Raw genomic sequence first — 12,798 nt, 5'->3', positions numbered from 1 at the left:
CTGCCCGCTTCTAACATGTTAGAAAATACTGCAAATCAAGCTGTCGGTATCTCCCCGCGGTTGAAATTGTTCGTTATTCGGAAAAAAAGAAGAATAAATATCAGCGCGCAGTAGTTGCTTTCTAGATCATTTTAGGCCTATATTCAGCTGTTTTAATCTTGCAATTCTGATAATTAGAGATAATGTCTGTTTTTATCAACTTGTCTGTCATTTATTTCTCATTTGCTACTTATTTTATTAATTTGTTGATGTTATTAGTCGCTTTTTAGGTGCTGCTATGAATAAAATAAAACTATTAAAAAGCACATTAAAGACTACTCATAAATTAAAACATTCATAAAGGAGTATCTTATGAAAAAACACCAATTACCGGGGTCTGCTTTTGGTTTTAAAAGAATCAAGCAGCTTTAAAAATATAATTTGCTGAAGAGAAATGACAGGGAAAAAAAGATTGAACATATCGGGACTGTTAAAAGAACATTCCTCTTTGAATTATTCTTTCGAGTCCGACACATCAGCTAAGATTATGAACGACGGAGTGTCTCTCCTGCTTCAGTGGCGTGTCCAGCTGGTTATAAACGAGGAGGCGGAGAGAATGCGCTGCTTAGTTACGGCTCGATATATTTAAATAAAAACTAACAACGAGTTGCTTATAACGCTCAAAAAGTTAAACTCAAATGCACAACCCTTGTTGGTTGCACCTGCGGGATGCACAATGAACCTAACGCGCCATAATTTTAATTCTATATTCGTGAAGAATGAGCCAACCGCATATGCTTAGTCCTGTTGGTCGGGACTCTGCTTTATAACTTATTAGTTTATTACAATAATCACACTTAGCTTTGCCATCGTTCTTCACCACATAGCCACTCAACACATCTTGCGGTCCATCTTTAATGTTTAGATTATTGAAGGTGCTATTGACGTTTTGAGAAAAAAATTAATAGTACTGAAACTAAATTATTGAAAATAAACTTGCGGGAGTTCATTTATGTCCTGCGGCAACATTATTTTTATTACACTTTAAGTGATCTGCTTGAGGTAGGTCACGTTTATCAATGGTAAGTTTTAGCCTAAGTTTACATCAATAACATAATGTGCATTGTCCTTTACCATACAAAAAAAGAAAAAAAAAAAAACATTATTATACACCAGTTGCCTGTAGCCTATAAAAAGGCCGCAAATATTTTTAAATGCATTAAAAGGCAAGCACATACCTTAGCCTTAGTTTGTTCACACTCTGCCTGTATTAACATAAATGCTGTATTTTAATATAGCTAATTTTGATTAATTAGCTTTAACTGACAGCCTTTTCTTCTTTTTCCGCGGTTATGCGGCATTATATTTCACACGCATATGCAAGGTGACTGAATATGAAATTAAAATACAAAACATACTGAGCCATTAAGTAAAAAAACAAAACAAAACAACAGTTATACTTTAAAGCAGAACATTGACGTTTTGAAACAAAAAACGGAACTGAAACTAAATTATTAAAAATAAACCTGCCAGACTTAATTTATGTCCTATTTTCATTATTCATTTATTTTCATTATTCGTTTATTATTATGTACCATAATTGAAACATAAAATGAGATCGTAATTATAATCAACAACGAAAATGTAAATAAAAACGTAAATTAAAAATATAAATGAACATGTCTAGTCTTAGTTCTATCAAAACAGCAAACACTACATCTCTCTATATTTAGACTAAAAGACTGCTTTATTTATTTATTTATTTATTCATTTATTTAAGACTAATTATTTGTACTGAATGTTTGTGCTTTCATTTTAGTTGTCTTTCATTTCTTCAATTCTATTTTCCAAAACGAATCCTCTTTGCACTTAATAAGTTTACAATAAACCAGGTAAACAAAATTTAAATGTAAGTTGAGGTGATCGCAAGTTCACAACTGTGAGGTGATGTGCTCTACCGGCAGGATAATCTATATTATTTTGCTGTTTTTTATATGCGCACGTTTAAGATTTGAGATTATAACATTGCCATGATAGTCAAAGAAATCAAAACATTATTTTCACCCCAACGCAATTTAATCGGGCACTGAAGGCTAATAACTTAATTCTTATATTTGCTTTTTGACTTCTCACCATGTATCTTTTCTACAGCATAGTATAGTGTAAGAGCATGTCTATTACCAGAAAAACTAAATTAAAATTATATTTTAATTGAACACATCACATCACATACAGTAAGCTACGCCTACAGAACAGTCTGTTTAGCATTGTGAAAAGGCAAAGCTGAATATCTGTGGTTAAAGTGCCACCCAGCGGTCAAATGCTGCTGGCGCATCAAGTACCGCCGTCGCCGCGGTATGAATGGCGGCACAAGGAACACATTGAAGTAGTAACATCTGTATGTCCTTTTGGATGGTAAATATTTTAAGTGGTTTGATTTCTATTGAGTTTATTTTAGGTAACTATCAGAGGAGGGTAGAAACTTATTTGTACTCGTGTAGCTTGATGACTAGCATATACTGTATACACCAGAATGCATAAAGGGTTATAATAAGGGAGAAGATCATTGTATGGACACTGTCACAATATGTGGATGATTGAATTATCTACAGCTTCACAGAGCTCTAGTTCAATTAAAAGACTTGAGTGGAGACCATTGCTCCAAACAGTGAGATGATGACTGTTTTTAGTGTTGACTGGATAGAGAATTATTCTGTAAACAAGCACAGTTGAGAAACTATGATGAGTAGATGATTAGAGGTAGCATCAGGAGCAGATTATGAAGCAGGGATATTTATTACATCTGTGACAAGAGAAGTATTTCCTAAATTTTGAAATGCCTTCAGAAATAAGTTCATAATGGGTTTGCATTCATAAAGTAATCATGAAGTTAATGAGTGATAAATAAATAAAAACATCTAAAGGAGTATGAAAAATTATGAATAAAACAAAAGAGAGAGTAATTGTATTATGCTCAGTTACCAGAAATGGCTGAAAGAGATGAAGATGATCCATCAAGACCAACCCTCAATGAAATATGTGAAAATAATAAACTTAATGGGATTAATGTGTTTACAAGTGCATTGGTGAGTGATGGCATGGAAACTGACAGAAACAAGCATCTAACACCGCATCGCATGAACTGCTATTGGGTCGACCCTTGAAAGAAACCTTGAAAGAAACCTTGCAAGAAACAGCATGACCCTTGCAAGAAACCACATGAAACTTTGCATAAAACCTGGCATATAATCTCACCTATAACCTTGCACATAACCTCTTGGAATGGTTTGCAAAGATGTCTAATGCAGTAGGGACTTTAATAAAGAAACAATTAATTGCCATGTGCAAAGCGATATCTGTGCAGGAAACCAGAAAGGAGCCATGTGAGAGAGCAGAGATATAAGGTCCAATTGGTCCAGCTGATCGAGTCTATCTGTGGATGCTCTGGAGAGCTCAGGAGGAAAGGACCATATCTGGATGAGGGCAAATCCAACAGCTGCCAAAGTGGATGCCATTGATGAGGTACCAATGCCTCAAAGGAGCGAAAGGGAACAACTCCAGCAAGGGAAAGCTGACTGGAAACAGAGGAGCCTGAATATTCCAAAGCTCTAAACTACTAAGTGCCACGTGTGGAAGCAAGAGTTTATCAGAACAAAGAAAAGAGTGATTCTGATAATGTGCCTGAATACCACATACAGAAGTGCCACAAGTCAAGGGATGATGAATGCACAACTGCAGATTTCAAAACTCAGACTCTCAACCACACATCTCCATTAACAACTTTTCAAAGTCTAATGAAGATGCTGATAGCTTGGAATAAGAGAAACAAGGATGAGCAAAGATCAAGATCAACATTTGATGCTTTTTACGTTTGCATATTGATTTTGTTTGCATATTGCTTTCATGGTACCTATATATAATATCACTTCAGTATATTCTACATGAGTGTGAAAACTAGCAGCTAGCACTGAACCAACTGAATACTTATGCTTAAAACATTGTTGTCTTTGATGTGTTAAGAGAAAAACAGAGTACAGTCTTTTACTTCCTTCAAATCAAAAGTAAAAGGGAAGATGTTTGGCTGGACTTCTGTCAAAGTACAGTGGCATAATCTAGTCAATTGATAACAGCTATGTGGCTAATATCAGTCACTAGATAGAGGTAATTAAGAGAACTGGATTATGAAATTGCACTTTGGGGTTAAAAGACAATAATATTAAGACTAAAGTCTTAAGAGGAGGGATTGAAGAAGATTTTATTCTCTCTGTATGAAGTATTTTCTAAGTGTAAAGCAGTTAATTTTCTCTTCTCAAAATGTATGTAGTGTTTGCAGCAAACATGCCGGCCTGTGTTAAAAATACAGTGATATGTCTGTGTAAGATGAGTATGCCTGCACAGGAGCAACACTAGGAGAAGGCTGAGTGACTGATTGTGTAGAATAACTGAATATGTAAAGCACTGATTATTTATGTTAAATACTTCTATGAAGCTATATGTGTCAGAAGTTAGAATGAGTAACATATTATCAAGTTATTATCCTATCATGACAATGTATGTAAACACTTAGTTCCTTTGCATAAGTTGCATCTATACTTTACTGACATATACCTGTAACATCTCTGTTGACATGAGCTAGTGGGCTGAGAGCCAAGAAAAGCAGGACCCCTTAGACTAAAAACCTATTCAAAAATGGTCAAGAGTTAAAAAGAGACTTAGGGGTGTGTCAAATAATCCTTTATAAAAATTGTAACAAACACACTGAAACTTTAGAAGGTGTCCAGGAGAGACTTCAGAAAGCTCTGGGGTCTGCTCTGCTCTTTCTCGGCTTTATTATGGAGAATAAAGTCTATTTTCTGATATTCAAAACCTCTGGTCTGATAATTTGTAATTAATGAGAAGTCAATATTTACCACAACACATATTGATCTACAATTCAAGTGAAGTAGAATATTACCAATATGAAGTAACACCTGTTCTAAGGTCCTTTTCATTAGCTCCTCCTTCAGTCTGGTCCACACTTCATTTGTCACTTTTGACTTGAATCTGGGATGCAAGGGTGTGCCCTCCTCCATCTGATATTCAAGACAAAAACACTGAGTCAATCACTGAATAATTCTAATGAAAACAAGAGCAAATTCAGCAGGATTACACTGCACCCCTGGTATCTTTTTGAGAGGTCATTCCAGATAGGGTCCTTGATGGTCTTTGTGAAGGAGGAGTCCTCTTTATTCACTGTGAAGTGGTGCTGGAGCTTATTTAAGATAGGCAGAATCTGACCCAAGTTTTGGCTCCTTTCAGCAGAGACGCAGAGGGTTGACGTGTAAAGTATCTTTGTAATTTTGACAAACTCTTCTGCTTTTCTAAAATCCTCATCAGAAATTCTCTGCAGTCTGTAAAATATGATCAGATTCATTAGCTGGACTATAGATTCATGAGCAAAATCGTTTACACTGAAAATTGAATAAGCATTTAAAATGAGAACAGAGTTTTTACCTGTCCTTGTCCATTAATTTCTTAAGACGATGGTCCATGGAGGTGGCCTGGAAGGCAGAGAACTGCTCTAGGAATCGCTCCACCATGAGGAATAAGCTATTCCACCTTGTTTTCACATCAAGGATGACAGCATGTTCTGGAAGACCTAAAATGGGAAAGAGAAATTTATGTTTGTGTTTGTGTGGTTATCAAAGTGGCTGTTTATTTGCAGAAATGTTTTACTGCATGATTTAGCAAAGGATTTTTATTAACTATTTGGCCAAAGAGTTTTGCACTAAGGTTCATCTATTCTGATTTCTACCTACCGAGAAGATGCTGCTTCTCTTTAAGGATAGGTTTAGCCAGGGTGGATCTTTTCAGCCACACCACCATTGCTCTGATCCTTCCTGCCCACTGTGAGACTGAGGTAATTGTGGAAAGCTTCTGAGCAGCAATATTGAGAGTGTGAGCAAAGCAGCCAATTTTTTTAATACTCATCTCTTTTTACTGCTACATCCATGTTTGCTGCATTGTCACAGCAACTACTCTATCCTTTATATTAAATTCATCAAGAATATCTCTTATCTCTTCTGCTAAAATGTCCCCTGTCTGGGATGTGTATACTGCCCTTGTATGTAGGACCCTCTCTTTCATGGAACCCTCTCTGACAAAGTGAAGTGACACTGTCAGGTAGTGGTCCTGTGCAATGCTGATCCAGCCATCAGCAGTCACAGCCACATCTCTCACATCTTGCAACTCTTTCTTGATATTTTCTTTTTCAACTGCAGGTATGAGGGTATTTGAGAGCATGTCTCGGCTGGGGGACTGATTTCTGGGGTTTAAAGTGCTTATCATCTCCCTATATTTGACATCATCAAACACAAAAAAGTAACATTAGCATTATTTTATCATTGTTGCTTACTATAAAAAGATTTAAAAATTATCTAGGTTAAGAGACTACCTACAAACATGGCCAACAGCCTAAATGGTAATAATATTACAACATCATTTACAGCTTACTGTTCTTAGCTCCACCATGAAGCCTCCACAGGAGAAAAAGGCAGCAAACTTTTAACAATAAAATTTGTAACGGCCCTGTGGCATTCATCTTTCCTTTCCTTGTTCATTTTTCTGCCAGTGCAATGGATTATCACTTGATGGTATCCTAATTCCAGGGTCAGCAGGAGCAGACTATAACATTAATGTGAAGAAAACTTGAAAGCTAAACTGTTAATGCAGCCAAGGATAAGGACATTTAAATAAGACAAGTTTAATGTGAGGTAAACTTTATCATTTACCGTTAACCTTAAAGCATTTTAGTATCAATTTAGCTAGGTATTTAAAGCCATCGGATCAGTACATAACGCTGCACAGCATACATTAGGTCCAAAAAAAGAATGAATACATTTTCCCCGCACAAACTTAGGCCCCGTTCACACTGTCAGGTCTTGATGCCCAATTCAGATTTTTTTGTCTGTCCGTTTACACGTTCTTTTAATTGTGACCCATATCGAATTCATGCGTTTACACTTGCCATACAACCTATGATGCATGCATGCATAAAGGCGGGTCCTAGCATCTGTGCCACACTAGCCACGATGGAATAAATTTTCTTTTTAGCTCTACGAAATATGTGGTGTAGTATAAGCAGCAAATGGTTCAGTCCAGATTTACCCCCACGCAGTTTATGTAATGGTACGGCCCTGATGTGTGTGTGTGTGTAAGATGTAGCCTGTGTGCGCACTGGTGTTAAAGGGAATAAAGTTGTTCTATGTGTAGCCCGCAGTGCGTGCATTGATAACGTTAATAGCGTAAAAATTACAACATGAATTTGCCCAACTTTAAAATGATTTTGAGGCGAAGGAGGTGGGGAAGGGCCTGCATCGCAGCTAGCGCTTATTGTTTATATGCTGTATGATGTCCTACACCACTGAGAGGAATTTGTGGTACGAGAGAGATCTCAGGTCTAGTGGGAGCAAATAATGGCGACTGACCACCGTCCTCCATGTTTCCTCTGTTGTTGTTGTTTTTTCCCACGTCGGAATATCCACACACGCTCTCTCTTCCACACCATTAAACCGCGGAGAAGCACCACATTGTCACAAGTTTAAGCAAAAAAAATCGGAATTGGGTCACATTTAACTGGTAGTGTAATCTGGGCCTTAGCTTTAACGGTACACAAGCAAGAAGTGCTAAAAACTGATTTTGTATGTCTGTTTGCCTTTCGGAGCCCCAACCATCGCGCAGTTATACTCATCAGTCATGGAAGACTACAGTTGTGGTGGGCACGTTGTTGGAGGCCCTGAGTCAGGAAAATACTAAGAGGATGAAGATAATGACTGCGTCGGAGCAACTTTCTGCTCGTAAATTAATTCTGTGTACTGTCATGGGGACTCTGCAGATATCATAATGTCAAATTTAAGACCTTTTACGACCTTTTTAGGACCATTAAGTATTACATTTAAGACCTATATCGCAATATCAAAAACACACGAGAGAAAATGTAAAAGCATTAAATTAGGGGTAAAACAAAGTTATTTAAATTGAACAGTGGTAAAGTCAGATTAAATGCACCGTTGAACTACAGAAAAAACAAACATCTTATGCAGATTTATACTTTCACCTGGCACCGCATCGCACAACTCACAAAACAGATTAAGGCTTTTATACTTGACACGTTCACCATTGAGATATTTTTTTTTAATGACAGGCGGCGCTCCAAAAAAACAGAAAGTAAAATCAGACGAATAAAAAGATAATCATTATCATTGAAGATGTTTTTGGGGGCCTCTTTTTTTGTTGTTTTAACAAACTTATCCCTCAGGTTTTTCCAAAGTTTTACAAAAACTTTCCTACTTTCCGATGGCTGTTGCAATTTCTAGCCAATAATTATTGGTCATTCTGGCAAGCAGAAATGTAACCGTGATAGAAAATAGGTAATAATAGGTATAAATTAGGTATTTTAGGTATTATAGCTTACTGTACTATTCACTCTTTAAATAAATGCTACTATCAATCCCATTTTATCACTAAAATAAAGTGAACTAGTGTCTGCTGTAAAGTGTTTTGTAAAGTACTTCAATTACTCTGTTGTGGTAATTCTATAGTTGCTATTGTAACACAACTACAGTATGCTGAAGCTTCTTTGGAGAGCAAAAGCACGAAAGGAGTCTGACTGAGCGAGAGCAGATCATTCGCACGTGAGCAGCCAGTGTTTTGAGAGCTCGCAAGCAGTTTTGTCCATGAACAAAAGGAAACCGGCGCGCGAGCAGAGATTCGCTCTCTCGTATTACAGCACTTCTTACTTATAAAACTGTACTTGCGACATTTGTCAGTGAAATCATGTTGCGTGCACTCAAAGCGAACTTCCGCAAACACAGCGATGATGTCACATTTGCCGCGCGCACTGGGTTTAATATCAGAAAGCTGATTGGCTATTGAAAGTTGACCTTTTTGTAGTTGTAATGCAAATTACAATTGGACTAGTGAAATAAAGAACTACAACACCCCAAAGACCTAGCAATAAAAACAAAAATAAAGACCTGTGCAAAAATATTTAAGACCTAGAACAGCAAATTTAAGACTTTTTAAAGCCATAAATTTCGATTTTTTTATTTTAAGACTTTAACACTTTTTAAGACCCCGCGGGGACCCTGTGTCAGGTGTTTTATCATATTTGACGTGTTGCCAGTCTTGGTCGCGATAACTTTACAGATATTGCATCGTGCGCTGTTGCCGTCAATCTTTGCATAATGTAGCCATACTTTTGATTACTTAAACATCCTTTGCATTAAATGTATGCTATGCTTTAAAGTGTAGTAGTGTACGCATTACAGCCTCACATTTGACAAGCTCTGAGTGAGTGCGCGTAACCGTCGTAAACTACTGATTTTCAAGACAGCCTTGCTGCAGTCAATCACCAGCATTTGACCCGGTCACGTTAAGGATGGCTCAGATTTTCTAGCTCACTGACGTTGACAAGATTATACCCTTGAGTATCGAAATTTGGTACCGAACGCAAAAGAATTTTTCGATACTCGATAGTAGCAAGACGATTCGGTCGATAAAAGCGTCTGCTAAATGCGTGGATAAAAGCGTCTGCTAAATGACTAAATGTAAATGTAAATGATACCCAGCCCTAATTGCAAGGTATTCACACACAAAGTAGGCCTACCTGAAACTTTGAATTAGAAAAAGCTTAATAATACATTGGACAGATCATCAACACACTGATTTATCCTCTTTGTGCTGCTCAGTTTTTGAAAGTGTCCGATTGAGTTTCTTCTTCTGACGGGAATACTTTAAGTGCTGCCAATAGTTAGTAAAGCCTGGCTTATTGTGGTCAAAGTAGTTGATTATATTAATAAAAGTGAAACTGACAGGAGCAGTATGGATTGTCATTCACTGAACTTGTCATTAACTAAACATGATGTAGCCTAATATAGGCTATTCTGAAACTGTGAATATTTTGCTGTCATTTTAATTATATTAAAACTTTATTCAACAGACCAGTTTGTGTTTTGGCGCTGAAGCATTTAAGTGGACCTTGTTTTAAACTTTCTCCATCTCACTCAAAAAAGGAAACATAAGCTGGACCACAACATATATCAATGTCATAATGAATGCTCAAATAATGTAGCCTATAGTTTATAGCAAGCATCATGTTTAGTTAGATTGTGTGTTTGTCATATACAGTCAGCCTATAGGTCTGTTATTTTTACAAAAGAAGATTTATCATTTGAGTTTATCACCAGAGCTATAGAAACTGTATTATGCTTAGAAAAAAAAACAGCACAGTATCAGATCTGTATTAATCAATGCTCAGAATTTTTTGTATCGAGATCGGATCGGTTCCAAAAAAAATGGTATCGGTGCATCCCTAGAAAAAAATAAAGGAACACAAACTGCCATGATGTTTCAAGGGGTTAAAAGAGAACATGGTTGTATTTTTGAGTGCAATATGTACACTTTAGGTTTTGGTTTTAAGATACTAATGTGGAGCTTTACATACAAACACAAACTTTGAAAAGCCCCAGCTTTAGCACAATTACTGAGAGTGTATTAGCATTTCATCATCATCATCATCAAAAAAAGAAGAAAAAAGAACATACCTGAAGACTTGCATAACAAACATCCACCACAGATGTTGGCCAGTTTTAGAAACAATTTCACAAGTATATCTGAAAGCTTGAACAGTTCAATTATATTAATACTAGGGATGCTCAATATCATCGATTAACCGTTAACCAAAAGGGTGCGTTTGTAACCGATTAATGCTATCAGTTAAACCATGAAACATATTATTTGATATATTTTTAGTTTGGCTGCATAAGGGGCCGATTGAATGCGCCTTTGCGTTAAGAGGGGCATCTTTTGCTCGCGGCTCATCCCAGAGCAGCAGTTTGTGTTGTCAAGACAACTACAGAGAACTTTTAAAGAGCATGGTTTCCGCTACATTCATTCTTCCATGGCGGGGACCAAAATGCATCCCGCCACGGCTACATTATCCATTCAAAACATTCAGTTATTGTTGTTGTTTTTAATAGCGGATTATAATCGCATCAAAATGTATTAAAAGGTAAGTGGATTATAACGCAAACTTTTCTGTAACCGTATAGTCTGTTTAACCCTTTGGCGTTACGTGCTGACTGACTGACAGGTGCGCGATGCGTGAGGCCAGAAAACACGACGAAGCTTTCAGTTAAGATGAACACAGTTTCTATAGTTCTACTTTATTTAAAGATAAAGGAATATGGCTCTGCATATAATCACTCTATCTTGCTAGAGTTTATAGCCGTTTCGCTTTACTTCAGGACGCATTATTGCCGCTCTGAAGGTCTAATCGCTGTTTTAAGTTATCCAGAGCTGGATGAATATACAAATCTTGAATATCAATTTATTATATATTATTAAATATTACAATTGTAACAACACAGACACAATCGATACCCAGCTGATTCAGTCGTTTCATGAGAAGAAGCGCGGTCCTCTCTTCTTTTTTCCTTGTCAACATAAAGGCAGTGAGGTGCGCCTCGTTTTCGGCCCCTTGTTTAACTGCAAGGCATACTTAACTTGCGGGACGACAACGTATAACCCGTGCCTACAGACTAGGGATGTAACGGTATTGTAAATACCGTCATACCGCAATATTATTTTTTTTCGATATTACCGAAGTCGCATGACTCGGTAAAACTATAGGTCTTCTGAGAAAATTTGCTCAGGCGAATGAAGCGAACGGGAGATAGCGAAAACTACAATTGCCATCAGCCCATGCTTGACCATCATCCCTTGCGGTCTGTTGTCGCTACAGATCCAGTAATGCGGAAATGGAGTGTGCTGCTAGAAGCGGGGATGAAAAGAGCTGGAAAACTCTAAGGCCCTGTTTACACTAATGCGTTTTAGTTTGAAAACGCATAAGTTTTGCTACGGTTACGCCAACCGTCCACACTACGCCGGAGTTCTCGAGCGCCGAAAACTGCTGCTCCGTCTCAGTGTGGATGATGGAAAACGGAGACATCTGAAAACGGAAGCGGGGCTGCAGACATTCGCCTCTCTGATTGGGGCTTTTCCTGAATATTAAGTAGCCTAACACGCACAGTTCAGTCCTGCATTATCTCCGTGTAAGTTCAGACTTCGCAAGTTTGATCAAGGCTGCAGTCTCTTCTTCTCAGTTTGATATGGAAAAGCAGATTATACCGAGGACACGGGTAAATCTTCAAAGGGAACAGTGTACTTTATAACTTCATTCACATCACCCTGGCTTGTTTCACTTTCTCAACAATAAAATGTAAACATGATTTAAGGAACTGCCTATTTTCATTTTAATATTAGCAACTTAGACAGCAGACATGTTGAGGCGTCGTGCTGCATAAGATGAGCGTCATCTTCACTGTGTGGATATTGATAACAAAACGGAGCCGATAACAACTGCCTCCTTTCAATTTCAGTGAAAATACGAAACACACCCTCTCTTTTGCTGAGTATCAGTTTTAATAATCGATAATGGCCATTTTAAAAGTATAACATACAATAAGTTTATACATTATAGGAAATAAAGGCAAGCGATCAGTCAATATACAGAATGTACGTGGTTACATTAATCATTAACTTATCTTTGCGCTCAGCCAAAACACGTTACCTGAGAACAAGTAATAGATTCCAATGACCAAAGTCAGGGAATATGTCGTTAGATAAAGACAACAAGATAAATGAAATATCCCGTTTAATAAATATAGTGAGATTAGATCCAGCGGGAGATGCTTGATGAGAAGTCCGACTAGCAGAGCTCTCATCTGTGTAGATGGGCTGAGTGTGATTAAATGTTGAATGTGATGAGTTTTCAACACT

At 37.3% G+C, this 12,798-nt stretch overlaps 1 protein-coding gene across 12 annotated transcripts in view; it reads right to left on the bottom strand.

Annotated features, from left to right (window-relative positions):
* LOC137487301 (uncharacterized) overlaps nt 1-12,798 on the bottom strand; it is a 173,377-nt gene that overhangs the window by 156,561 nt on the left and 4,018 nt on the right. For 3 of the 12 annotated variants that reach the window (XR_012392328.1, XR_012392335.1, XM_073926364.1), the window contains exons 1-5: nt 6,472-7,485; nt 5,778-6,310; nt 5,473-5,617; nt 5,136-5,369; nt 4,934-5,051 (exon numbers count right to left, since the gene is read on the bottom strand). Coding sequence is in view for 5 of the 12 variants with exons in the window: in XM_073926364.1 (XP_073782465.1) it covers nt 4,934-5,051 (118 nt within the window). In the remaining 7 variants the exon portion in view is untranslated. Of the gene's footprint in view, nt 1-4,933; nt 5,052-5,071; nt 5,370-5,472; nt 5,618-5,777; nt 6,311-6,464; nt 7,486-12,798 lie in introns of those variants that run through there. The other 9 variants (XR_012392327.1, XR_012392333.1, XR_012392336.1 and 6 more) reach the window with 8 other exon arrangements.

This window comes from Danio rerio, chromosome 16 (genome assembly GCF_049306965.1).
Source record: "Danio rerio strain Tuebingen ecotype United States chromosome 16, GRCz12tu, whole genome shotgun sequence".
Classification (NCBI taxonomy): Eukaryota; Metazoa; Chordata; class Actinopteri; order Cypriniformes; family Danionidae; genus Danio; species Danio rerio.
This window is presented reverse-complemented; position numbering and strand designations above follow the sequence as displayed.